Below are 27,797 nucleotides of genomic sequence, written 5' to 3'. Positions count from 1 at the left end.
GGATTCTGACATGTTCTCCTGGCTTCAGGTCACATAAGTGTTTTGCTCTTTTGTCATGGTGCTGTTTTTGTTTCTTTTTCTCTTTAATTTTGGCCACTTTGACTTTGTGTGCTCCTTTCGGTGTCAGCAGGTCCTCATGTATTGGCAGGTTGGTGCGCATGCGTTGTCCCATCAGCATCTGAGCTGGGGGCAGGCCATTCTGCAGTGGTGTACCTCGGTAGATCATCAGAATCTGATGAAAGTCTGCTTCTCCATCTTGTGCTTTCTTCATAAGGCCTTTGACTATCTTTACTGAACTTAGGTCGATAGGTCAAGCATATATCACATGAGGCCGTGGCGTGGCCAATGTCTTGGTTCATTCTTGGCCAGTACATGACCTCTCGTGCCCTAAGTTTACACTTCTCTTCTCCCATGTGCCCTTCATGCATCTTTCTTAGCATGTCTTTTCGCATTGAAGATGGAATTACAAATTTGTTGCCTTTGAACACTATGTCGTCGACAACTGACAACTCTGTTCTGTACGTCCAGTAGTCTTGAACACGTAGTGGACAGTCACTTTTGTGTTCAGGCCATCCTCTTGAACTAGCCTCTTCAAGCGCCATTTGCCAAAACCCTGAGGATGCATCGAGTTTACCGAACCACTTGGCGTCTGCAAACTGGGACATGATCTCTTCACGCGTTGGCAACTTGAAGTGTTCTCTTTTAACAGCTTTATTAAGATCTCTGGGATCCAGACATATCCGCAATGCACCATTTTTCTTTTGCACTATTACAAGTGAGCTCATCCAGTCTGTCGGTTCATCGATTTTCTTTATGACGTTTAGGAACTTTCCTGCATGCATGTACGTACTACTAGTGCAACATTCTCATCCACACAACTCCCTTTTACTGGCACGCTTGCTCCAGTGTAGCCTGTTACTTTAATGTTCACTGGATGAATTTTGCTTTTCACTTTGAGCTTACTGTAATCAGCTACTGACAACAGGTTTCCGGTCTCCAATTTAAATTGAATTATTGTTTCTATCATAGTCACTGGTAAAATCCATTTCTGTTTTTCACTGGATGCCTGCACTACATCAACAAAAAGTTCCTCTGTTTGCTCATCCACTGTGTGTCACCAGTTGCACAGCATCTTGCATAGTGATTATTTTTGCCACAATTACTAAAGGTCTTACCATAAGCAGGACATGATCTTGGAGCATGACCGCCTCCACATTTACTGCATGTAAACCCAGTCCTTTTTTCATTCATTGGTTTAGCGTGCCGCTTCTTGTAATGTTCATTTGATTTTACTGCATGCACTGCAATTTCTGTTTTACTCAGTTCTTTTACTTGCATGTGAGCTCTGCGCCACCCTGCACAAATCCACAGTCCTGTCCAAAGTTAGATTTTTCTCTCAAAGCAACCTCTCTCCTTATCCATCGTCTGCAATTCCACAAACGATGCGGTCTCTTATTAAAGAATCTCTGAGGACTTGAAACTCACACGTTTTGCTCAGGGTGTACAGCTCAGCTAAATACTGATCGAATGGAACTCCAGACTTTTGGTCACAGGAAAATAACTTTTATCTCTCAAACGTGATGTTTTTAGTGTTTCCATCACCATTGACAGTTTGAAATCTATTCACTGTCTGACACCATGTTATGCCGTGTGGTGCATTTCAAATAATACTCTCACACGGTCAGCGTAGGTTTTGTTCAAACTTTACTGGAGCCACTTTCCACATACAATCCTGCCATGTACTTCCGGTACGCCCCAGTGCCTTCTGGGTCATGTAGTTCCTATAATCTGCACATCAACACAAGAGCAAAATCTGTTTTTCTGCATTTTGTTCAATACAAAAAAGGAAAAGGGGGCGCTGTTTCCGTATTTTGGTTTTGTCAGAAATACGGATTATACTTTGGTACCCTGACCTCCTGTTCAGGAATGTAAGTAAATAACATCTTAATCAAGAAATAATGTGCTTTAATATATTACATTTGTTTTGTAAAAAAACAAACGTAATATATTTTTGGTTGATGCTCTAATACAATGTTCAGTGCTATATGTTGAGATTGTTTAAAGAAGTCAAATGTGTGTGTAATTGCTGCATTTGTTGCTTCATACATTAATGCTATTACACTTAAATTGAAATTATTGTGGGAAAAAAAAATATGATTTACAATTAATCACTGTTTTCACAGTAAAACCAATAATTAAAAGCTCAGTGTCGAACCAGTCGAACTAGAACTCAAATCACTTATTTTTTTACTGCCACAACAAGAGCGTGGTTTCAGATCCAGACGTTTTCACCAGTCCTGACTAGACTTCTGTTTGATGAACTTCAGGGACAAATAGTAGAGCACCATGAAGCTGAAACAGACGGCCAGCAGGACGACGTAGCACAAGTACAGAGGATACTGGTTCATGTTCATGGCCTCCACCACCTGAGAGAGGAGCAACATGGAGATCATCAGTTTGTCCACGTACAGCACAAGACTGTCTCCGTCTGAAGCCTGTGACCGCTTCATTTCAGGGACAGAATCGGACACGATCGTGGTCAAAGTTCAGAAAATGCATCATTATTCAAGATATATCATAGGTTATTATCTATGTTTCTGATGTAAAATCCAATTAGTGGTAAATTGTTCATAAAAACTGTAAAACTAGGACACTGATTAATTGATACGCCTGTACACAAGGGCTGTATCTCAATTTGGGTTGTGCAACCTTTGTTGGTTATATATATATATATATATATATATATATATATATATATATATATATATATATATATATATATATAGAGAGAGAGAGAGAGAGAGAGAGATAGATATAGAGAGAGAGAGAGAGAGAGAGAGAGAGGCCAGAAGGTGACAGACGTTTCCGATGGATGAAACCTGCCACAAACAGAAAGTATCGCTTTTCCCCCCAAACAAGAATTGCTTAAAAAAAAAAATAATAATAATAATATTATACTCACTAATATTATGATTTTAAATGTTCTATTTTTTTAACATATCCCTTATACAATTTTTCGAAATAAAATCTGTGTATAAATATTTAGAAATCCTAATTATGTTCAAATATAAACAAATAAAAAAAATAGCTGAATAACAATGACTTTATAACTATGTACAACATAAAATACAACCATTCCTGAAGGCTGCAGACCCTGAATTGAGACCCAGCTAAGCACTCGGCCATGACAGTGTAGTCTTGAACTCACATATATGCCGTCAATATTCATGGTGAAGTTTCCGATGCTGACAGGATACTTGTTTCCTCTGAACTGCACCTGCAGCATTCCCTCAAAACCCCAGCGCATGAAGGAGGCATGAGAAAGCCATGTGGCCACTGAGGAGGTCAAAGACAAACACAGACAGTGAGCATCATCTACATCTCTATCCTCACACCAAGCAGAAATGACTAATTGTCCAAGGACAATCTCCTCACCGAGCCACATGTTTTCAAGGCTGATGACGAATCCTGCCGTCAAATAGAAGACGGTGAACAAGGTGTTGCCCATGAAGGCTGAGGTCTGCAGGGTGGGCAGAGCGGCAGCTACAAACAGAGCCATGGCACGGCTGCAGTAAACCATCAGCCAAGCCAGCAGGAAGTTGAGCAAGAAACAGGTAGGAGCATCGTTGAGCCCAGCCAGCCAGTAGATGGGCACACTGTAGACCAGGGTGAACACACAGTGCTCTGGTAGTTCCCCCAGAATCTGAAGATATTCAACACATACAGAAGAGACAGAAATGCTGTGTTCATCCTCAAAATCATCACGATACCCTGCAAATGTCTGCTTCATAGATGGAACAGAAATCTCCTGGAATAATTTACAAAAGGATCCTAAACGTTCACAGTTGATCACTTTGCAACTTGGCGAAAGAAAGAAAGAAAGAAAGAAAGAAAGAAAGAAGTTTGTGTGCAGACACAGTTCATAAAACTCCCTGTCTTTCACTACTGTCCATTACTGAGGCTGCACTTAACGCTCCACTGTGACTCCAGCCTGGAGCGACACTGACCCCTAGTGGAAATGCAGTTTTCTGACTGTGGTTCATTCACCTTGGCAAAGAAGTAAGAGGTGACGGAGTACATGCCGTCCTCCAGCTCATGGAAGAGCATGGCTCTCTCTGTGTGACCTGCAGACATTAAATTACATTAGAATAATTTAACTCAGTTCACTGCTCATACATACAGTAGGTACAGTACAGTGTTAGTGAAGAGGTGTAAGCAGTATTTTAAACGGATTATACAGAACTCATTAGTTCCTCTTTATGTACAGCTGTTCAACTGCTTATTAAATAAATAGATAATCAGTCAATAACACGGGCAGCAACGTCATGCAGTTAAATCATGTAGACATGATTCAAACCGAGCGTCAGAATGATGAGAAATCATTGAAATGTTGATTTTAAAAAGGTGCGGTGTGTAACAGTTTATTAGCAGATATGTTTGTTTAAGTGTGTCATCACGTTAAAATGAAATTAAAATTAACTTGAACTTTAGACGACACAAATAATGTGAGGTCACTACAGCACAGTAACACGGAAAAGCATCTATGAGGTTATAACAGCCTCATAAGTAGTTATAATACAACAACATGGCTTTTATTTACTCACATTTAGCTATGACGTCCAGCACCACAGCAAACGGAGTGAGAGCTCCAATCATGTAGAGGAGGGCAACTGTGTCCTGGATGGACAGGCGCTCTGCTCCCGCACCGTAGTACAGAAAACCGACCAGCAGTGACATGAGCAAGGCCTCAAAGCCGTGGACCAGTAATGTGACTAAGTCTCTGAAGTCATTGTACATGTGACGCCTGTGGGAGGAAAGTTAACTTCACTTATTAGTGCTGTCAATCAATTCTCAATCCTGGTCCTCAGGACCCACTGTCTGTTTTAGATGTTTCTCTGCTCCAACACACCTGATTCAAATAAAAGGCTCGTTACCAGGCTTCGGCAGAGCCTGTTAATGAGCTGACTATTTGAATCAGGTGTGTGTGTGTGTGTGTTCTTACCTGATGAGGGTGGTGAATTGGTGAAGTTTACCAGGTAATCTGTCTCTTTGATTGGAAATGGTTATTACTCCCTCTCCCTCTGACATGCTGGCGCTGCAGGAGATGCAGGGGGAAAAAAAAGCAAAGATGTTTTAGACTGAGGTTGAAGAGTTTCCATCAGCAGTAAAACAAGTTAGCATCTAATGTTCCTTCTTTCTGACTGATGAAGTAATACAAACACAGGCACAGACATATTTTTACAGTACAAGATAGTTCACAGATTTATTTTTGCAAATAAGTTGTCTGGTCATTGTTAATACATTGACTTTACTTCAGCCGTACTTTGATTTGTATACTTGGCTCAGTCTTCACACAGTCTTGACAAACACAACATTGTTTAAAAGCTCTAAATTTGTGCACTATACTATATATAGTATAGTATAGTATAGTATAGTTCCACCTTTTAAATAAAACATTAGCTTTACCATTCCTGTTTGTGTTGTCTGACAACTAGGCATCAAAATGTATTGTTTGGATTATGTATCTGCCATTTTATTGATTATTTTACTGACATTTTGGCCAAATAATGTCTCACTTCAACTATGTAAAGGAGAAAAAAAAAGAGAGAGGAAAAGAGGACACATTTAAGGCATAAGACAGGTACACAAACCTTTCAGGTAGTGTTGGTGCTGTGTTGGTCACAGCTGGTTTCCACATGTAATCATTCGTGTCTCTGACCTTCTCCATGAACCGCGCAGACAGAACTCTGGCTCGCTCCAAACATTCGGCCTCTTTCTCTGGACTGCGTCGGTCTATACTGATCAAATCAACTGGACACACACACACACAAATGATTGATAAATGGTTTCCAAAGATGAATGGGTCCACATTTGACATGATAGATGAGATGTTGGTGTATTTCCCATTTCCAAGGTTGTGGTGCCAAAAGCATTCTGACCATTTAAAAGCTTTCAAACGTTGCCGCTGCCATTTTAGCAGCTTTCTACACTCACACTAACCATAGAAGTCTGAGGGGTTGCAGTAGCGCGGACATGGATATCCCAGTGCAGTGAAGTAAGGCACCATATCCCGGGCAGCGCCACAGTAAACGGCTGAACCCGACGACATCAGCACGACCAGGTCGAAGAGCTGGAAGATGTCCGATCGAGGCTGGTGGACTGACAGCAGGACCAGACGGTTTCCCCGAGCCAGGCGGGACAGTGTGATCACCAGGTTGTGGGCTGTGAAGCTGTCCAGACCTGACGTGGGCTCGTCCAGGATCAAAATACCTGGAATGGAAAAAGGCCCAGGCACAGATTTTAGAGAGAGATGGAAAATCTGTAGAGGTCTCACTGAACTTTGAATAAAAACACTATTTTAGGAGTAAATCCTGGTAGTTACAGCATCAGGTCTACACAAGACTTATCTGCTACTATTACTTGCCAAGAATTTGTGAATGTAACCTTCCCATTCTACAACAGTCAGATAGAACAGTTTAACTTCTTCCTCACCAGGGTTCCAGAGAAGTTGTACGGCGATACTGACTCTTCTCCTCTCTCCTCCAGAAACTCCCCTCACGTAGTCGTTTCCCACCCTGGTGTTTGCGCACTGTCGCAGCCGCAGCTCTGCAATCACATCATCCACCTGTGACAGGAAGCATCAAAAATGAAGAGTCAGTAAATAATGTTTTGGTCATTTGGAGGAAAAAGAAATGACAAGTGAGGATTATAAGCACTCATGTTTACCCTCTGGTCCCTCTGGGCCTGCGTGAAGTAGGTGGGGAGCCTCAGTTTGGCAACAAAGGCAAGAGTCTCACGGACGGTGAGGTGAGGGAGGAGACGGTCATCTTGGCGGACATGAGCGATGCTCTTCTTCGCCAACTGTTTTGTGCTGGGCTTCCCGTTAATCAGAATCTGACCAGACGTCATTATGCCGCCCTCGTCCCGACACGTTATTATGTCCAGCAAAGATGTTTTACCACAACCTAAGAGAAGACACCAGTCAGTACACAAGTCACAGCATCTGGATATAATCAGTCTTGTTTTAAGTACCTTAAAGGGATACTTGAGTAAAAGTACACGATCTTACCAGAAAATGACTTTGGTAGAAGTTGAGTTAAATAAAAGTATATAACATTTACTGCACTTAAGTATCAAAAGTATTTGTACTTTGTTGCATGACAACACTGCATAAAGTTAAAGCTCAGACTCAAAATACATGTATATAGTTTAGTATTTACTATAAATTACATAATTATAGTGTATATATAATTATAGTGTATATATATGTATATATATATATATATATATATATACAATGTATATATATATATATATACAATATATATATATATACATATATTGAAGCTTTATGAGAAACGTGCAACATTCATGCATATTTATAGGAATGATATTTTTGTAATATATTTTATATACACCCAGTGGTGCAGTATAACTAAGTATATTTTATTGAAGTAGAGCTATTTAGTACTAAAACTATATATACTTGATACTTCAAAGTACAATGTTTACTTCTCTACATGTATTTGCCAGCTTTGTTTTTCTATCAGAATAAACATGTTTTATTATAAGATTATAAAATACTCCTATTTGCAACACCCTTGTGACTTCAACTTTTAACTGTAAAATTGTACTTAATACCTTCAATTGTTTTCCACTGTATTTTTTAATTACTTAATGACCATTTGAACAGACCTTGACCGATGACGTCCTCTAAGAAGGCCATATTATTATCATGATTAAAGACGGTAATGCCTGAGCTGTGTGTGTGTGTGTGTGTGTGTGTGTGTGTGTGTGTGTGTGTTACCTGAGCTGCCAATGATGGCCAGCATCTGACCGCTGCGGACATGGAGGCTGAGTTTGTTAATGGCCGTCTGCTTATCGCCTTTTATTTCCCATGGCAGCTTGAACTCTGACAACCTCTCATACCAGGGGATCTGAGCAGCGGTGTCCACCTGTAAACACAACGATTTACACGACGAGCTTGTACTATGTATGTATACAATACAGACACACACACACTCAAATAGGTTACAAGAGTTAAAAGCTAAAGATAACCTCATAGTGCAGGTTGTTGACCTCCAGCTCATTGCACCCTCCGCTGTAGGTGAAGTAGAGACTGCTGTCTTCTTCAGACGAGAACAACTCTGTGTCTTGATGCTGAAGAAGAAGGAGACCGTTTGAGTTTCATACACACAAGGACACACTCGTCTGCATTGTTTTGTTACATTAGTGCAACCAGAAGCTGCTCAGAAAGCCACACATTTTATAAAATAGATGACATTGAGCACACAACAACAACACGTCACACATCCACATCAAGTGATAATCTTGAATTCACAAAAACCAACCTTGAATTTAATTTTAACAACTAAGTTTATAGGACAGTCATTTATTTCATGATATTCAGCTTATTTAACCGCGTGTGCAGCTCTGCATGCGCAGGATTGTGCTCTGACAAGCACCTGCTTGCAAACACTTTCCTGAGACCTTTCCAGGTCAAGTCCATAAATCCTGAATCTCTCAAATAAAATAAGCCAGAGGTTCTTTTTTTTCTTCCTCAGTCAAGGACTCACTATGACAGTATTCCAAGAATTATTAGCCCAAGAATAATTTGACAATAAAATGCTTGATTAGAGAGTAATCTATGAAGTGATACTGAAATGACAAAATGAACACTTATTAACTATACTTTATGCACTGTAACCTTGAGTTAAAAACAAGTGAAAAATAGAGACCTATAAAAGATTGAGAAATTACTATCTAGAAATCTGTAACCAGACGTAACATTTATCTCATTGGACTAATTAACTAAACTGTAATGGAAATAATTACAGAACTGATAAAGAGTATATATTTTTAATAAACCACTCAGTTCCAGTCCCCAATGGTCAAGAGACAGTTATTGTCAAATATAAAAAATCAGAAAAATAGATCATTTTAAATTGTGGAGAAAATGGGAAAACACAAATATATTTGACAAAAATGTCACTTTGAGGTAAAACAATAGAACGGAAATTCCTTATATATACAAATACAAAAAAAACATATTTAAATTGCCTCATACTATATTTTCTGGGTAAAATATAAAATACTTAAGTATCCATTTTAATGAAACACTAAAGCAATTAGTTTACATTTCCAAAAAAACTAATCTTTTCCTCAAACTTGGATATTATTGTTTAAAATACCTTCCAGCAACAGTAACACACTGAGAGAGAAAAAAAAGATCTTATAGTTTTATAATTAGTTATTAAATGGCTATGCAGCTGTCAAACTAAGGAAATAAAGTTTGCACATGGTTTGATTTTTATTAACATTTTAAATTATCAGAGGAATTTAAACAAAGGCCTTTCAGAGAGTTAGAAAAAATGGCAACATGTTTCTGATTTAGTGATTGACTATAACAGACTGACCTGTGAGGAGCTTTTTCTGTGATAGAGGTCCATGTCTATGTCTGTGTCCATGATGATGCAAGCTCCTGGTCAACGTTTGCAGGGTCAAGAAGTCAACGTCCCCCTCTCCCTCTTCTGCCCTTTTCTGCTTTCCCTTCGCTGTTTCCTCTCCTTGTCAGTTTGACTTCAGTCCAGCTGAAGATCTCCTTGTGTCTCAGCTCAAAAGCCTTCTGTCTCAAAGTGTTCAAGTTCATGTCATGTCAGTCCTCCGTCTGCTCTGTCCTGACAGTCATAGCTTTTCTGGTGGCAGTGCTCAGTTTGAGGACTAACAGCCAGTCCCTCTGCTCACTGTGTGTGTTTTTTCTCTTCTTTATACAACTGCAGATCAAAGTTCCCTCAGATAACGCAGTATTCACTGTGTGTTTATGGTTCCTGAGAGACACTGCTGCTTTGTGCGGGGGAATGGATGCAGAGAAACAAAGTCTGGGACTGTGAGACGACTTTGCGTTTAGAGCTTCACGCGTTGTAGATGTGTGGGGCTGGATATGAGAAAAGTGCTCTGAGACGGACTAGATACAGTTGTTGTTTGGGGCAGCAGACTGGCTGGAGAACACGGAGACAGATTTTGTGCAATGCAGGCACTGGAACCAGAGGACAGGACCAGAGCTCATGAGTCCTTAAAGTACATGTCAGATGTGAAGAGGGATGTTTGGAGGAACAGTAAAGAGGAGCGATCGGAGCCTCCCTGTTGCCTGAGCGGCAGCAACATCTCCTACACAGTCAGGTAAATGCTGCACAGTCTATAAAGACTTGGTTTTGGTTCAAAATATGTTTAATTTTCTGTGTTCTTTATGCCCACTGATAAAATGACTAAGTCTCTGGTGTCATTCACTGGGGAAATAAAAAATATGCTCTGTGTGTGTGTGTGTGTGTGTTGCAGTGAGCGTGTGGGTCCATGGTGGGACTTATCATCCTACAGGAAGCGATGGACACGTCAGATCCTCAACGATGTCTCCTTCCATGTAGAAAGTGGACAGATCATGGGCATACTGGGAAATTCAGGTTCATACTCGACTCACTCCTAAGTTTGTTTGTTTTTATGTGTGGATAATGAATCAATGAATATGCTTCAATCAGAAGTTCATTTAAAAGATGATTTTCTAATGGACTGATTTAAGCATTTTTCAATAAATAACACACCCGTTAACACATTATTGTTTTTCTACTATAAAAACAGAGTCATGGAAATTACAATTACAGGGAATTACAGGGTATCCTGCTTTTGGCCAAACTAAAGTGAAATCTAAAAATGCACTGTTTGTACGAATGTAATTAAGTGTAATTGTGTGTGTTCTGTGTTTGCTTGGTAAAGGCTCAGGAAAGACCACATTGTTGGACGCCGTCTCTGGCAGGATTGGACACCGTGGTACACTGCTGGGTGAAGTCTTCATTAATGGCAGGAAACTGAAGAGAGAAGAGTATCAGGACTGTTTCTCTTATGTGCTGCAGGTAACACACACAGAAACACACATGTAAACATGTGTATGAATACACACAATCACCACCAGGCTGCTGCAGCACAACAAGGCCAAGAAAATTATAAAAACTCAACGAAAATACTGCTATTTTATAATTTAGATGTAATAATAATAGACAATGTTCCTCATGAGAATTTGAGAACATGGAGTCAGCATATCCTCATTGTCTGTAGCAATTTCAATAGCTGAAGTGTTGAATGAAATTAAATATTGCCAACACATTAATAAAAGGAAATGTAAAAGTTATTAGCACCTAATCACATGGGCTTTTCACTTTGGCTGGCTCTAGACACACTCACATGTGGATAGTTTGTATTTAAGTTGTCTGTGGTTCCACTCACCACCATTAAAAACAAAATGAAAACAACATTTTGCTAAAACTCCTGAAAGGCTGCCCCGGCCTCTGTGTGAAATTAACTTAAGACCCTCGATATCCTCCTCATATACTTAATCTCTCAATGAGAGGTGCTCAAGTGTATCCAAAGACCGAATTAAAAACAGTGGCGTAAAGCAGGCCTTTGCTTCCTTTCAAATCATCTCTCCTCTCGCTGATAACGCCAACCCTCCCTCGCTCTCTAAGCCTCGTCATTAACTCCCCTCGCTAAGCTGCAGATGAGGAGGTGATATGAGCTCCTGATATCAAAGTCATTCAGGGGAGAGACTGAAGAGGAGAGGGACTGGGAGGCGCCACATGTTAATTGAGGCAGACAGGAGGTTCAGAACGTCGAGACAATGTGTGTGTGTGTGTGTGTGTGTGTGTCTTGCAGAAGGGTATATTATAGTCAGTGCCATGCACGTGTCAACATACAATGTACATGTGACGTGTGAAGATGCTGTGACTAAAACCTATGTCAGGATGTGACGTAGTTTAATGTGCAGGGATGTGAGTGATCATACATGATCATACATGGTGCATAGTGTCATCCATCCATTTTCTACTGCTTTATCCTCCACATGAGAGTCACAGGGACTCTGCCAATCTCAGCTGACATAGGGCAGTAGGCGGGATACACCCTGGACAGTTGATGTGATGTCAGTCCATCACATATGGCCACATATGGAGACAAACAACAATCCACTCACACCTACGGTCAATTTAGAGTGTCCAATTGACCTAATCTGCATATTGCATGTTTTTGGACTGTGGGAGGAAATCAGAGAATCCGGAGAAAACCCATGCACACACGGGGAGAACATGCAAACTCCATGCACAAAGGCCCTTGTTACGACAGGGTCGTGAACCCAGGTCTTCTTGCTGAAAAAGGCAAGAGTGCTAACCACTACACCAACCGCATGGCCCCCCCTATACTCACTAGCCACTTCATTAAGCACACAGTTATCTGAGTTAGTGTTGCCTTCTTAATCATCTTAAACCAGTCTGGTCATTCTCCTCTGGCATCAACAAAGCCTTTTCTCTGACCATTCTCTGTGAAACCCTCGAGACGGTTGTGCTCGAAAATCAGCAGTTTTACAAATACGTCTCGCACTAACAACCATGTCACATTCAAAGTCACTTAAATAACCTCTCCCCCCCATTCATGGTGTTCTGAACTTCAGCAGGTTGTCTTGACCGTGCACTGAGCTGCTGTCATGTGATTGGCTGATTAGATAATAGTGTTATCAAGCAGTTCAACAAGTGTACCTAATAAAGTGTACGTATAAAATGGAGGAGGATTCTTCGACGAGGCAAACTAAATAATACTGTGTATCCTCAGTTAGTATGAAGGACCCATCACTGTTTTCACTATGTGTCTCTCTGTTCCCTCCTCTTCTTCTTGTGTCCGCTAGAGTGATAACTTACTGAGTTATCTGACTGTGGAGGAGACTCTGACATACACAGCACAGCTGGCACTGCGGAATCATTCAGCTGATGCGATCAAGAAGAAGGTGACTGTTGAAAGCATCATCTCTGTGGCTAAATTTGACATTTTACATATGATATTATTTGCTTCATTAGTGCTAGGGTCACTTACTGTTTAAATCTATAGTCGATTTATTTTCAAGGTCATTAATGGAAATATTTTCCAGTGATAATCTTGACACTTGACCTTTGACCTGTACTGCTGTGCAGGTGTCCTCGGTGATGGCCGAGCTGAGTCTGAGTCACGTGGCCCACAGCGTTATCGGAGGCCGTGTTTTCCCAGGGATCTCTGGGGGCGAGAGGAGGAGGGTCTCCATCGCCTGCCAGCTCCTGCAGGACCCACGTGAGTACCGATCCAGGCTGGGACACTCCTGAGGATAATGATGATCATTTTATTCATGAAGCTCTTTTTAAGCATCAGCACAATGTGCTTTCCAGATAAGCAAAAGGAAAACTGAACAGGAATTCAGACTAACGTGAAAAAAGACAAATCGAAAACCTCCAAATTAAGAAAATGGGATCACATTAAGCAGCACTGAGCTCAAGGTCACTGAAAAAAATAATAGTACGCTAATATAGAAGATACTGTCATAAAAGAATAAAACGTCAACATAAAATTAAAAATCAAAATTATAAAAGGGTATAAAATTTAAAAAGATAGTAACTATAAAATTAGGACACAACACTATGAGAGTAAAATAGAAAATAAGGAACGTGATACACAACTCAACTAAATGGTACTAAAACAAGTGCAAAAATAACTATAACATTATAACCTTAGCATTAAGAGTAAGCCATCTTATAGAAATGTGTTTTTAATAGGTGGGGTCAACTAATACCAGAAACATACTATTAAACAGAAAAGTGATGATGAGGTGAACTGAGGTAAAAGCGTACGTGTAAACCTTAAATACTTTTGTACCTTAAATAATTTTGTCTTTACAGGACTGAAATTGGGATAAATACTGTGGAGATAACCTGAATTATTAAGGTTGGATTGAGATATCAGATAAATCAAATTAAGAACCCTATTAAGTGCATTTCATACATGCTACATTCTCTTAAAACAACATATCCAAACCAGCAAGGATTGTTTCAACCTGAAAACAAGAGTAAACTTCACGACAAGATCCCTAAAGTGTTCAAAAGTCCACACTGAAAGAACAAAGGGATCTAAAGAGAGGAATAAGTAAAAGACACATGAGGGGATGAAGGGAGAGATGGAGAAGCGTAATGAAAAACTGGGTTATCACCCCACAAAGGGAATGAGCAGAAACTCACCTGTGTGTGTGTGTGTGTGTGTCCAAGTCCTTTATCAGGTCTACAGTCCTCTAGGGAGGATGAAAGGTCTCAGTCCTCATTCAGGATTAAAATAACTATAGACAGAGAGAAAGAGGAGAGAGAGAGTAATGAGGAGTTCCTATTCGCTGCCTCTCCAATCAACCAGGAAATGAATTAATCTCACAATTAAAGCACAAGTTAATTCCACTCTACTTTCATCATGCTAAGAGGCAATCTTTTAATTGTCCTAATTATACTAATTAACTGAAAAAAAGAACTGAATTATCTTCATAAGTTGAATTGGCCCCACAGAGAGGCCTGCATCTGCCACTTAATGAAGAGCGCATTGAAAAGTTTCTAAATAAAGTTACTGTGCGGCTCTTTACCTTATTCTCAACCTTTCACTGAGTGTGTGTGTGTGTGTGTGTGTGTGTGTGTGTGTGTGACAAAATCACGCATGGACCATGACGTCATTGCGGTGATGTCCTTGCAGGCGTGATCCTGTTGGATGAACCCACCACCGGCCTGGACAGCATGACAGCCAATCAGATTGTGGTGCTCCTGGCACAGCTGGCCCAGAGGAACCGTATCGTCATAGTAACGATCCACCAACCGCGCTCCGAGCTCTTCAAGGTGGGTGTTCAGGAACTGGAGAGAGAGAGAGAGAGATTTGTCAATGGAAACTTCATTTAAAAGGACAGAGTCAAATTATTTCCATTAAAATAGCAGTGACCACATGTTTGTTTGTGCACCAAAACAGTTTTGGTCACTCTATCTGTTATTCCTCTTCATAGTGGCTGTTTGTGGAGAACAAAATCTACTGTACTCCCATGAAAGAAGTTACATCCTTTTGGATTGTTTCCAATATTAGCACTTCATCTTAAGAAGTAATTTGGGCTATGACTATTGTTTTTAGACCTGAGAAATACACTTACTGAGGAAATAAACTTTGTTCTGTGCGTTTGTGTCCATGTTTGTGCGCACAGGTGTTCAGCAGGATCGCAATCATGAGTCGTGGAGAGCTGGTGTTCTGTGGACAACCGGAGGAAATGGTGGACTTCTTCAGTCAGTGTGGCTATGAGTGTCCAGAGTACTGCAACCCCTTTGACATTTATGGTAAAGCACATGTATATGTACAGTATATCAATGGTTGTATATACTGTATGTATGATATACACTGAATATACAAAAGCTTGCATATTTAAATGGCATGTAATATAGATTTTAGTGCATCTACATGTATGTGCATTTAAAAATCAATCTCCTGTGACGTGACACAGTTGACTTCACCTCAGTGGACACACGCAGCAGCGAAAGGGAGGCAGCCACTTTCAATCGCATGCACGAGATCACGGCGTCCTATCAGGGCTCGGCGATCTACCAGAGCATGCTGGGAAAAATAGTGCAGAGCCTGCAGCAGGAGGACAAACAAGCCATTCCCTTTAAGAGCAAAGAGTCGCCCAGTGGCTCGGCCAAACTGGAGGTTCTGCTCAGGTCAGTGCTGACTGAGAAAGTCTTCAATCCCCTTTGATCTGTGTGTTGTTTGATCTTTGCGAGACATAAGGCACAGGATGCAGCTCAACTTTGTTCTATAATAAGGACAAACAGTGTCAACAACCGTTATTCCACTCACTTGATGTCTTCCTGCCTTTATTTATCTTTTTTTCCTCTGTGTGTTTTGTCTGCAGACGGACTGTGAGGAACCTGTCCAGAGATAGGATGGGTGTTCTGATGCGTCTGTCCCAGAACCTGATCTATGGTCTCTTTGTGGCCTTCTTTGTCATGCGTTTAGACAATGACGTCAGTAAGGGCGCAGTGCAGGACCGCATTGGCATCATCTACCAGAGCATCGGTGCCTCACCCTACACTGGCATGCTGAATGCTGTAGCCCTCTGTAAGTCTAATAAACAATTAGACATTTATTTGACATTTAAGGCACCTCTCCCTTTCACTGGTATGTCACCAAGTCCTGGCCCTCAACAGTCACATAATATGTGAGTAACATTATACAAGATACAATCGCTTCAAGGAAATTCTGAAGTGCACGTCGCGGTCTATCACCTTATTAAAAAGGATGTTTTATCTTTGTTTAACAGCTTGTTACAAACGTCTTTATCTCTGCAGCGTAAGCTCATTTATCTCTCGTTCAGTGGGGGAAAGGAGTTCAAATGTGTGCAGTGTTTCTGTTCCCTTCAGCAAAAAATGTGCTAAGTCCAGCTTTGATTTTGCTCAGTGAGGGAGTCGTACGAGAGTCTCCGTCGGGTCAGATTAAGCGATAGGCTGTACATTAATCTAGATCAGAGGTTCAACAGGGGGGCCGGGAATTGTTTTTATTTAATTACATTTTTTTTTTCACATTTTATTCCCCCCTCAAATTTAAATACACATTAACAAGGTAAGATAAGTTGTGTGCTACACATCAGGGTCAGACATCTCACTAATGTGGGAGTATGTGTGCTATTCACAGATTCCTGATGACATTCATCCATCCATTTTCTACCACTTCATCCTCAGGTTGCAGGGGGTGCTGTGCCAATCTCAGCTGACATAGGGTGATAGGCGGGGTACACCCTGGACAGTTGGCCAGTCCATCACAGGGACACATAGAGACAACCATTCACTCTCACTTTCATACCTACGGTTAATTAAGAGTGACCAATTTACCTAATCCCCATATAGCATGTTTTTGAAATGTGGCAGGAAGCTGGAGAACCTGGAGAGAACCCACACACACTCGGGGAGAACATGCAAACTGCATGCAGAAAAGCCCTTTTCCAACCGGGGCTCGAACCCAGGTCTTCTTGCTACACGAACATAATTCTGTCAATTATTTGAATAGCTCAGTATGTTCATACATGGCAGTGTTATTACTAGGCCATCACTCATTTTTTGTTTCATCATTTATATTTAGAAATATAAAAACGGCAGTTTGATTAGCTGACTCTTGATATTGGCATTTTAACAAGGTGTGTTTATAAATGGCACGGCCACGCTATACTCACTGTACCGTGCACATTTGCACATGAACTGAAGAAGCCTCTTGGGAGAGATGTCTTCAACTCAACTCAAGCAGGTCCAGTCGCCTGCAGCACTGTACAGAAGAAGACACATTTGAATAGCTACGTATAGAATGCACTATTTAATAGTAGGGGGTCCCTGCTCCATCTCTACACTATGTTGAAGACCCCTGAGTATTATCCTGTGAGATCAAATGTATTGTTTTGTTTCCCTGGCTTTACACTGTTGTTAGAAAGGTTGCACTTGTAGATTTACCTGCGGGTGCAGAATGACCTTTACTCTGATTTTAAACTCAGTGAACCATAGTGCCTTTTTACCCACAGACCTGTAGTGCCTATACCATATCTATACTACTGCATTATCTGTGCATGGGTGTGTTTGTGTTTCACATAGTTTGATACTCATAGCTGCCACTGTGACTTCAAATAACCCCGAGTGCAGAGAAACTGTTACACCCAGCAGACACAATGAGACATAAATGCTTCACGAGGCCAAATCCACGGTTTCTTTCATCCGCGCTCACTGAATTGCCAGATTGTGCCGTTTTAATATCTTCAGAAAAGACACTCACTAGAGACCTCTCACTAGAATCTATTCCACGACTGGCTTTGTACACATAGTACACTGTAAGTTCTAGATTATTCAACCAGTGAATGAGCTTGGCTTTGCAGGTTGATTATCCCCTCAATGTATTCCTCAGTTATCAGGCTGTTACAGATACTGAGGATAAGAGATACGATAAAACACTGGCCTCAGCACAATCCACATTAAAATGTAAAAGGTGTTGCAGCCAAACAGCCACAAACAGTGATTAAACACATCACGCTGACCTTGAATCTCTTGAACACCAGCTGATAAGATACTAAAATTGGTTCACTCACCATGAAAGTGGCTCCAGAACACAACAGGCCTTATTCATTTTAATGATCAACCTTTTGTCAGCTGTTTCGATTTTTCAAAATGCTTGTTCATTCAATTTCTCTTCATTAACAAATACCAAATATTTGTTTTTAAGCTTTCATCCTGTCACATTGTCTCCTCTGTCTCATCCTCAGTCCCGGCGTTGCGAGCCATCAGTGATCAGGAGAGTCAGGACGGTCTGTACAGTAAATGGCAAATGTTTCTGGCCTACATCTTCCACATCCTGCCCCTGAGCATCCTGGCCATCGTAGTGTTCAGCTCTTTCCTTTACTGGTGGGTACAAAGACTGCATGGCTCTTAGGATGAGGTTTTTGTTTATGGATAATGCATAAAGTTACGTTTAATCTTGTTTTCTCTCAGGACGGTGGGCATGTACCCCGATACTATACGCTTCCTGTGTTTCACTGCTGTTGTCCTGGTGCCACATATCATAGGTGAGCTGATGTGATTTAAAGCTCCAGTGCAGAACCTATATTACCATATGTGGACTTCTAAATAGTTACCAAAACACTGTGGTTTCTGTGACCTCATTTTCTCCCCTGCACCTCCACAGTCACACATACACACACACGAGCAGATGATCACGTTTGTGAGAAGCTAAAATTTTGATTGTGATTAAAACATTAAGGCTGCCAGTCATTTTAGGAGCAGTGATCAAATTGACATCTATAGCAGTCAATGGCAGCCAATGAGTTAAAGGAATACTTTAAATACTTTTAAAAATTGTGCTTCCCAACCTCAGTTTCCCCTGAGTTGAGAAATATCTTCATTCTTTTCTTTGTTACGTGCCCACCAGTGACACTTGGTCGTGTTAGCGTAACTGCAAACAGCAAAGATGGCGGACACTGTTTACATTCTAGGAATGAGGTCCCGTCCCTCTATGAGTGGCTCTAAAAAGTGCGGAATTAGCGTTGCAGTTTCAATCCTCGGACCAAGTGTCACTGGTATTCTAGTAATACAAATCTAAATGCAAATCTGTGAAGTAGTCCCAGAGAGAGAAAAACTATGCCATACTGAGAAACACAGAGTCGTGTGGAGCTGACGGGCTTAATCAGCGTTGTGTGCAGTACAGCTTAAAGTGGGAGAATCATTCTTTAAATGAGCTCCCTTGTACAGTACATTAAGTATTCACAGTAATCTCCTTATTAAGCTTTGTTTTACATGTATTATATTCATATTCTGTAACTATTGTAAAGTTTGACTCAAAAGCTAATTTTAATTTCAAAACACATTAGAAGGTCCCTCTAGATGGGATTAAATACTGAATTTAGCACAAAAAGTAAGCACATTCGTGTCGATTCTTTCTTTGTTGTATGGTTCTTCCACATGCTACTGATGAATAAATTGTTAAATTGCCAATTCACTTGTTTCTTCCGACTTCAATCATCCAATCCAATAAACAACACCAAACAGTCAATAGCAGAATAAGCTTTTTGGCATTGACAGAAGATTTGGCAAGTTTTTCATGGACACAACCCACAAATTGTATTTTCCTTACAAATGTGGCTCCAAAATAAACAGGCTTTCCCACAGTAAGATTTATTGCCAAGAAGCATTATTATAACGACCAAACACAAATTTTCCTTACTTGTTGTGCTATGTTTCTTCTGTTTGTGGCTGTCATTACATACTTGATGCTCTTTTCTTCAGGTGAGTTGCTGACTGTGGTGCTCTTAGGTGTGGTCCAAGACCCTTACATGGTCAACACTGGTGTGGCTCTGCTCAATATTGCAGGGATCTTGGTGGGATCTGGATTCCTAAGGTGAGACTTTTGAAAGGCCTTTGTTGTACATAAAGGATCTGTGCTGCCCACTGCTGCCAATAACACACCTTCCTTTCAACAGAAGCACACAGCAGATGCCGCAGGTTTTCCAGTGGCTCAGCTACTTGACTTTCCAGAAGTACAGCTGTGAGCTTCTCATCGTCACCGAGTTCCATGGACTCGAGCTCACGTGCAGTAAGTTGTCTATACCATGAAGGCAGCCTGTTTGTCCCAACAGCCTGAGAATGAAGAGTGACATGTCATTTTGAATAGAGTGGTTATACTGTATATCTATTTAAATGGTTATAACTTTTTATAATTGTTGATTGCTGATTTAACGCCATTATTTTGTAACCTGTTTATATTAATGAGCTTAGGCTAAATAAGTATCTCTCTTTAAGCTGTTTAACATTAGCACAGCCAAACTGTATCAATGCTCTACAACAACTTTTACTGAAACTGAAAATTGTTGACCTGAAATTTGGATTCACTGCAGGACTTTTGAATTACTTTTCTCTCGGTTCCTCTTTTCGATTGGCAAACGACTGTATGGTATAAAAGATTAAAGATAAGTTATCATTACACTGATGGTCTTATTTACAATGAATGATCAAATATGGGTCCAGCGTTCAAGGACACTTGGTAGGAGAGACTCATTGGCTGTTTTGAGATCTGATGCTGTGTTTGTGAAATCAGATAACTGTTTAATCTTTCTCCTTGGTTGTGCCGTGTTGTGTCGCTGCAGATACGTCCAAACCTCTTCCAGGAGCCTGTATGATCACTCACGGCAATCAGATCATTGATGAAGGCTATCCCGGCGCTCTGTCCCGATACACACAAGACTTTCTTCTCCTCTACTCCTTCCTCCCTGTTCTCCTGCTGCTCGGCATGATCAGCTTCAAGATCAGAGACAAGCTTGTACGCCATTAGAACATCAGAGAATAACCGAGTTGGGTTCAGATGATCTAAATCTGATATTCAGTATGACGTTATTCACACATAATGATGTACTGTATATAGTAAAGTGCTGTGGCACCGTCTATTACAACGTGTTATTGTGTTTGCACTCAACTATTTCCTCTTAAACTAGAGAGATTATACCTTAATGTTTAAAAACAATTTAGTATCTACTATACAGGATACTGTATATTATTTGCGATTTATTTTTCAGTCAAGGTTCAGTTCAGTATTCACTATGTAATATATTTAAAATGTAATTGAGCATTACCACATTTCACCATCAATATAGTAAACTTATGAACGATTTCCAACGTGTGAGGGTTTTTTTTTTGTTTTTTTAAATTTGCATTAAAGACAGAACTGTCAAAAGTAGAATAACCAATTTGCAGTCTTTCTGATTTAATAAGTGTATTGTTTTTAACATTTCGATTTGAAAATTATTGTTTAGTTTAAATTAAATGATGGCAAAACATAACACAACAAAATGATACATAAAAGTACATTCAACTTAAAATGATATATAACCAATTTAATTGAAAACAACTGAATGACTTTGTAGTATTATGTACATGATTATTTACATGTCACTCATGTATTACTTTGCCCAACCTATATTTTGACTGTAACGCATCATTAAAAGAAAGTCATACCTACTGTAACAATATGAAAGTGTTTATTTTACACATTTTATCCTCAGTGCACTGTACAAGAAGATTTTTAGCATTCCAAACCTTGAAGAAAGACTTCTCTCTAATAATGTACAATTTGAATGATTTTTTTAATCAAATACGACTTTGACATACTAGTGAACAATTAATGTCAAATGCATATGAACATTGATTTGTGGTGTGTGTGTGTGTGTGTATGTTTGTGAGACCATAAAGCTGATAATCTCAGGTGTCCAGCTCCAGTCCTTTCCATGACTTGGCTGCATTTCTCTTATACTGCTCCAACTCCTGAAAAAGCAAACGCACAGAAAGCATGAAAATACAGACACTTGCCACCACATATTTATTATTATCTTTAATAAATAAATAAAAGGGTTGACATAAATTGAGAAAAAAAATATCTAAAACTCAGTTAAAAGCCAAGTAAAAACACAGCTACAGATATGGGACACAGAAAATGATTGTTTACAACATCGGCGATGCATTTCACAACAGAAGGGTAAAACATTAATTCAGGCTTTATCCAGACACATAATCTGGGTTATTCTGTCATTTTCTCTAGCTGGTCTACAGGAGTCACCACCAAAGACTAGGTCTGGACATACAGGAGATTTTTATTGGGTTACAAAATGACTGAGCAGGATTTTCTTTCCAGCCTTTTACTTAACTATTAGTGCTCACGTGGCACAGATCAGTGCCACAGGGGCACCCGTGGTAAATTGCCGTGGGAATAATACACAACGCTAATATGGACATCCTTGGATGTGTGTTTATAGGTCACATCTATTTTTTCTTCTTCTTATGTGCTGTTGAGTCTAAATCAGGATTAATTTTATATCGCATATTTTTTTTATTTTTAAAGTGGGAGTAGTGACAAATTCAGTCTTTTTAAAGATTTGAGTACTTTTTGCTCAGGTCGATGAAAATGGAAACAAAAATCAGATTGCTGAAAAAAGATATAAGACACTATATACTGCACATTATTATAAACTCTGTATATAGGTTTTAACATAGTCATGGAAAAAAGCAGCTGAAATGATCTGTGTTCTGAGGGTTAAGATATGTGTTTATGTTTACATATACTGTATATATACACATATCTCTTGGAAATGTCTAGTTTACCAATTCAAGTTAAGCATTATAGTATGCACAACCTTTGTATTGTGAATTAGTTTATGGTGGTTTCTTTCCGAAATAAAGGTTTGGAAAATTTTAATTTCAACAGCATTAAAATGCTGTATTGATGTGATATTATTAGTCTATGAGGATAATCTGGAAATACACTTTCTCCTAATGCCTTTTATTATTATTATAATTATTATTGCACTTGGTATAAGAAGGTACATTTGTGAAAACTTGTGGCTGGATAACTGTTAAAATAGGTGTATATTACTATGTCATTTTCACTTGAGCCTTGACAGGCTGCCTCTCTGAAAGCTTGAATATAATATTTTCAGTTTCTGCCTCCCAAATGAGGAGATATAGCAGCCCTGATTTCAACAGTTATTTTTCAAAATAACCCTTTTGGAACATCCAGAAAACAAAAACAAATGCTTAGCTCTGTGACATGAATATAATTTGAAGCAGCTATCAGTTCACATATCAGTTAACAATCTGCTCTGACTTTATTCGTTCCAATCAGGAGAAATAAACCTTTAACCCCTTTAATCTGACTGGTTATCCAGACCAATTATATAATGCGTCAGCCAATCAAGGAGCAGGATGACCAGCATCAGGCCAGACTGACTCACTGATAACAGTGAGCAGATGTGTGTTTGTGAGTTGAACAGGTTACTACAGTTCAACTGCCAAAGTGGCACCTGTACAGTAGACCTCTAATCTCGGATTTTATCAACACAGACTATATTTTAGTGTGTGTTAATGAGGACCCGAAAGTAACACTGCAACATATAGACTACTGTGGGACAGGAGGTTACTCCCGGGCATTCAACTTGTCTAAAATAAGTGTAGTGCAAAGGGCCTATCGTGTAACTATACTTTTATTAACCAAAGAAATTAATCATTATAACAAAGAGGAACAATTACTTCCTTACATGACTTTCTGGGCTCCTCATATATCAAATCTCTTGACTAAAACATGCGACACCACTCAAATGTGTTCAAATGTGTTCTTTTCTCAATACGTGTTCAACGAGGTCAAACGTTCAGATCACAAAACCGAGTGTCATAGTGTAAAGCAGATATAAAGTAACAGAATACAGGGATGAGAATGTAAAAAAAAATGTCGTACCTGGTCTTTCTGGGCTCTCATGGCATCAATCTGAGGCTCGCTGTACTGTGGGTCTTTGGCTGGATCCTTGAGTTCCCTCTGCTCACTGATACTCTGAGGAGTCACACGTTAAAAACTGATTGTTTACAGAAGACCTTGTTTGTGTAGACATGCTATTTATAACAGGGAATACTGGATTTTACATAGAGTACATATGTGATTGTACAATATGAATGTGTGAAAGACAAATGGTGCCACAACTACCTCTTGAGGGAAGACACGTTCATAGACTTTCTTCCAGAGATCCATTGGGTTTTTTGCATGAAGCGAAGTGATATCCACATCAGGAGAAGGAGGAGTACCTTAAAATATTAGGAACATTATTCTTTATTCAATAAAGCAAAAGCAAAAGCTTTTATTTTTAGTTTTTTACCACTAGGTGGTGCTGTGCTCACCTATTTGACTGAAGGAGTCAGAACCTGCTGGAATGATGAGAGGCTTGGAGGAGTCACTGGACACAGTTTTCCTGTCAACACATAAACACAAATCTAAATAATACAGTCAAATATAGTATACTGTTGACGTTTTTGATGGTGTGAAAATAAATGCTGTCATACTAGAGTGGTTTAGTGTTTTAACCAACATTCCCTGTAATTTACTCATAATCCTGATAAAGCACAAACATGACATGCAGTTGTGTCACACTAAACTGTTTTAAGAAAAACAGCACAATTCCAGCCCCAGTCCTTTCACTACTTGTTGGTGTCGTGCTGTGTTATTCTTCTCACCCCTTGTCCTGGCCAAAAGCCAGGTGGGAGAAGAAACTCTTGGTCTTTGACATTAGGCTCTCTGACTTGATGCTGGTGAACTGATAAAAAAGAATTACAAACAGGAAAAGAAAGACAAATGATGGTAAATGTGAAGTTTATATACCGCATATATAGAGGATAGTAAGCGTGCACTTACAATAACAGAGGCTGCATAGTAGTGAGCAACAAAACGCAGTGTTTTACTGACCACTTTCCTCTTCTCAGAGTCAAATTCCTGCAACACAAATAAATAAAAAATACCTCTAAACGTGTAATACTATTATTATTGTTATTATTATTATTATTATTATTATTATTATTATACTATATTAAACCAGGCTGCCGCAAAATGAACGTCTCATTGTACATTTTATATTGCAACTATAACTATAAACTATCATCCTTTTACACCTAGAAATTTATTCAATTTACATTACATGATATGGAATTAAAAAGTAAAATTAGGTTTAAGTATTTGTTTTACCTGGAAGAGGTCATATTTGCTGCCAATGATGAGCAGAGGAACAGGAAAGGGGCTGATCAGCTCTCGGTCCTGGTAAAAAAGAGTTCACAGTTGACTGAGGATGCATGCAACCACTAGATGCAACTATAAATGTCTAAATGTTGGACATTTATACTTTATTTATAGACAGTCAAGGATATACACACATATGTAGACAGGGCGTGAAAATCAGCAAGGTTATTCAAGAAAGCAACACATGCCACATGACATGAGTGTCATTTGTGCTGCAGGCGTGTAGAATGAGCAGAAGAAAAATAAGATGACCAATTAAAGATGAGGAGGAGATTCAGGCTGACTTTCACCAAGGTGTAACTAAGCAGGCTGATGACCCTACAGTGCCAGAGGAACCTCCAGAACAATGGAGGGTGTATGACATTAAAATACCATTAAGGTTGAGTGAAATGAGGTCTTACAGGATAGTCTTTAGGTAAGACACGTGCTGCTGAGTGGACAGATGTCTGGTGTTTGGCTCCAGCTTTGCCTTTCTCTGCTTGTTGAGCCTGTGTAGAGACTTTCTCTAAGTGAGCTTGTGCTGCCTGCAGCAACTTTTCCATGGTTCCCCACAGGGCATTGGGTTTAGAAAGGTCCAAGACAAGAATAACAGAGAGAGACCTGATAAAAACAAGTGAAACACTTTCTTTGAATTTATTAGAATATATAGGAAAGATAAGATGTCAGGAATGAGTGTAAGTGACCTACCTGAGGCTGACAGGAGTAATGGGGATTTGAACCAGGTCTGACAAAGAGGTCCCACCTGCCAGCTCCCATAGGTGGGCTATGTCTTTGGGCTGAAGGAGGAAATCACCAGGCTGTGAGTTTGATCGCCTCATTACAAGCGACACATTGTGACAGTACTTACTACAAAGTCTCACTGTGTTTATTTGCTTAAGAAAACCAATTGGTAAACAGTTTGTAATGCACCATAACACACCAACTCTCACAGTGAGCCTGGTGTTAGAGTCAAGTCCCGCAGGACGCCCTTACTGAGCTGTGTCCTCGAGCCCGTCTGCCGAAAGTGTACTCCAGTGCCAGAGTTGGTTTGGATTGTTCATCCCTGGCGGAATAAAACAAAACCATGTCACTAACTCTGTTGTCTGAGGAGGACAGGGGGCTGCAGCTCAGATTTTGAGAGCTATTAAAGCTACGGTTGGCAGATTCACTGACAAAAAAGCTGATTTTTGACTTTCATCCACAGGTTTCAAAATACTCTGCTCTGTTCTGAGCTCCTCTCACCAAATGAGCACATACAGTCTCACTTTCATACACAACAGATGATCTGAAGAAATCTCTCCATCTCAAAACTCTATCGCCAATATTGACATGTGTTTAAGTGCATTTATCATCTGACTGTTTTTTTGTTGACTCATTTATTGATCAATAAATGAGTCAACAAAGTCCTGCCTGCCGTACCTTTAAGCAAAAAGTATTATTGATAACTGTCATGTTCCAGTGTGATTTGGGTGAACTGTCTCTTTTAAAGGTCAAGTGTGTAAGTGTTACTGACATCTGAGGGTCAGACTGCAGATGACATGGCGGTAAAAGATAGTGGCCACTGTGTGAACTATAGGTAGTGTAGTCAGTTTCTGCCAGTACACACTGGGCCTTTAATATAATTTCACACTAATGTGCAAAGGTAAACTTTAATATTTGATGAGGGTAGATTTAATGACAAAGCTCTCTCTCACCTGTCCAGGCACCTGAGCAGAATGGACGTTTTACCCTGAAAAACAAAGCAAAGTTGACATAACTACTTATAACCTGTGTAGCTGTGAGCTAATAACAAGCAAAGCACATCTTTCTCTCACTGTGTGTGTGTGTTTTATGACTGTGGAGTGATGGTAAACAAACCCCAGACTTGCTCCCAATCACGAACACGGTCCTCTCGCTGACCGTCTCTCCTCTGTCCTCCTCGCCGCCTCCGCTCTCTCTGTCTCGGACCTCGGCTGCAGCCAGCTCCCATAGCGTGTCGGAGCTGACAAACACAGAACAGGAACGCAAAGGTCCAACGTTATTCATAATTTTTGTGAGAATGTTAAAAAATAAACATTAGTCTTTCAGAAAAAAACTCTTACATTGTTTTCGGCATTAATCTCGCTATGTCTCCACAAAGTTGACAAACTAGCTACATAAGATAAGGCTCAACCGTTGCCACAGTAACGACGCACTTTTATGACGTAACCGCTGCTTGATTTATTTCATGCATTGTGGGAAATGTAGTGTCTTCGTGAAGACTTTCTGGTTTAAGTCAAGTTGTTCCGAGTTCTCTTCTATCAAAACAACTTTAAAAGAAGCTTTGTTGTATTGTATATTACATGCACAGGAACTGTCTGTTATAAAACTGTTGATTAATTACATTGTAATGCAATTCCCAACAAATGCTTGTGTATTTTTGCTGATATTTCTGTCAAACCTAATTTCATTTCCAACAGGTAAACCAGCAACCCACGAATTGTGCAGCCTTTGGTGACCCATAAATAATGATTTCCAGTGACTCGTCTTTGGGTCCTGATTTTTGTTTATTCAATTCTGACTTTTTTCAGGACAGATAAATCCAATTGTCAATTGCAGTTATCAAATCAGATCTGTGTTACTTCAGTGTGTGGTCCTGGATCAGATATACTGTATATCCAATACATTTTTGTCTATCTAACTTAATCACGGATACATTGTACAATCAATCAAACCACAAAGCATGAATCCCATATCAGAACCTGATAGTTATTGCAGTAATATAATTTTAAGAACAATAAAATAAATCTGAGTTGGACTGTGAATACTCTTACTTTTAATAACAACACGGTGGGATATTGTTGCATATCTGTCCAAGTGCA

The 27,797-nt window shown here is 39.8% G+C and overlaps 3 protein-coding genes across 4 annotated transcripts; 1 reads left to right on the top strand and 2 right to left on the bottom strand.

Annotated features, from left to right (window-relative positions):
* Positions 1–1,687: 1,687 nt before the first annotated feature.
* Positions 1,688–14,170, bottom strand: abcg8 (ATP-binding cassette, sub-family G (WHITE), member 8). The gene is made up of 15 exons (XM_058651555.1): positions 14,076–14,170; positions 12,982–13,165; positions 9,417–10,859; positions 8,059–8,160; positions 7,808–7,955; positions 6,727–6,965; positions 6,493–6,625; positions 6,001–6,270; positions 5,652–5,811; positions 5,003–5,095; positions 4,605–4,804; positions 4,048–4,124; positions 3,436–3,703; positions 3,209–3,336; positions 1,688–2,426 (listed from the first exon to the last, which is right to left on the bottom strand). The coding sequence occupies exons 3-15, from the start codon at positions 9,465–9,467 to the stop codon at positions 2,289–2,291; spliced, it is 2,007 nt and encodes a 668-aa protein (XP_058507538.1). The 5' UTR covers positions 9,468–10,859; positions 12,982–13,165; positions 14,076–14,170; the 3' UTR covers positions 1,688–2,288.
* On the top strand, positions 9,858–20,706 carry abcg5 (ATP-binding cassette, sub-family G (WHITE), member 5). Its single transcript, XM_058652142.1, has 15 exons — positions 9,858–9,886; positions 9,994–10,179; positions 10,336–10,457; positions 10,768–10,904; positions 12,722–12,820; positions 13,005–13,137; positions 14,569–14,708; positions 15,062–15,191; positions 15,356–15,569; positions 15,764–15,969; positions 18,149–18,287; positions 18,375–18,448; positions 19,665–19,776; positions 19,859–19,971; positions 20,522–20,706. The coding sequence occupies exons 1-15, from the start codon at positions 9,858–9,860 to the stop codon at positions 20,704–20,706; spliced, it is 2,019 nt and encodes a 672-aa protein (XP_058508125.1).
* Positions 14,594–27,127, bottom strand: dync2li1 (dynein, cytoplasmic 2, light intermediate chain 1). Of its 2 annotated transcripts, XR_009242249.1 has the most exons (18): positions 27,039–27,127; positions 26,815–26,938; positions 26,652–26,686; positions 25,951–26,020; positions 25,666–25,754; positions 25,380–25,578; positions 24,928–24,996; positions 24,601–24,678; positions 24,423–24,502; positions 24,090–24,160; positions 23,899–23,996; positions 23,656–23,748; positions 20,563–21,692; positions 19,845–20,015; positions 19,646–19,771; positions 17,078–17,166; positions 15,011–15,105; positions 14,594–14,723 (listed from the first exon to the last, which is right to left on the bottom strand). XR_009242249.1 is itself a non-coding variant. In XM_058651556.1 (13 exons), the coding sequence occupies exons 1-13, from the start codon at positions 27,050–27,052 to the stop codon at positions 21,630–21,632; spliced, it is 1,083 nt and encodes a 360-aa protein (XP_058507539.1). In that variant the 5' UTR covers positions 27,053–27,127; the 3' UTR covers positions 20,025–21,629. The 2 variants fall into 2 exon arrangements, 1 of the variants encoding a protein (XP_058507539.1); XM_058651556.1 differs by lacking the exons at positions 14,594–14,723; positions 15,011–15,105; positions 17,078–17,166; positions 19,646–19,771; positions 19,845–20,015 and having other exon boundaries at positions 20,025–21,692.
* Between the last annotated feature and the right edge of the window lie 670 nt (positions 27,128–27,797).

Source organism: Solea solea, chromosome 15 (genome assembly GCF_958295425.1).
Source record: "Solea solea chromosome 15, fSolSol10.1, whole genome shotgun sequence".
Lineage (NCBI taxonomy): Eukaryota > Metazoa > Chordata > Actinopteri > Pleuronectiformes > Soleidae > Solea > Solea solea.
Note: the sequence above shows the minus strand (reverse complement) of the source record. Positions and strands in the feature narration are given on the sequence as shown.

Bases quoted from the DNA above. Each gene is read 5' to 3' on its own strand.
- abcg8 (XM_058651555.1), bottom strand. From the start codon at position 9,467: ATGGACACAGACATAGACATGGACCTCTATCACAGAAAAAGCTCCTCA. The intron at 8,161-9,416 runs GTCAGTCTGTTA...CTTCTTCTTCAG, and splicing joins ACAGAAAAAGCTCCTCACAG to CATCAAGACACAGAGTTGTT. The intron at 6,626-6,726 runs GTAAACATGAGT...TTCCTGTCACAG, and splicing joins AGGCCCAGAGGGACCAGAGG to GTGGATGATGTGATTGCAGA.
- abcg5 (XM_058652142.1), top strand. From the start codon at position 9,858: ATGGATGCAGAGAAACAAAGTCTGGGACT. The intron at 10,458-10,767 runs GTTCATACTCGA...TGCTTGGTAAAG, and splicing joins GGGCATACTGGGAAATTCAG to GCTCAGGAAAGACCACATTG. The intron at 13,138-14,568 runs GTGAGTACCGAT...ATGTCCTTGCAG, and splicing joins CCAGCTCCTGCAGGACCCAC to GCGTGATCCTGTTGGATGAA.
- dync2li1 (XM_058651556.1), bottom strand. The intron at 26,687-26,814 runs GTTTGTTTACCA...TTTGTTTTTCAG, and splicing joins TGATTGGGAGCAAGTCTGGG to GGTAAAACGTCCATTCTGCT. The intron at 24,997-25,379 runs GTAAGACCTCAT...CTTTTTTACCAG, and splicing joins TCTTACCTAAAGACTATCCT to GACCGAGAGCTGATCAGCCC.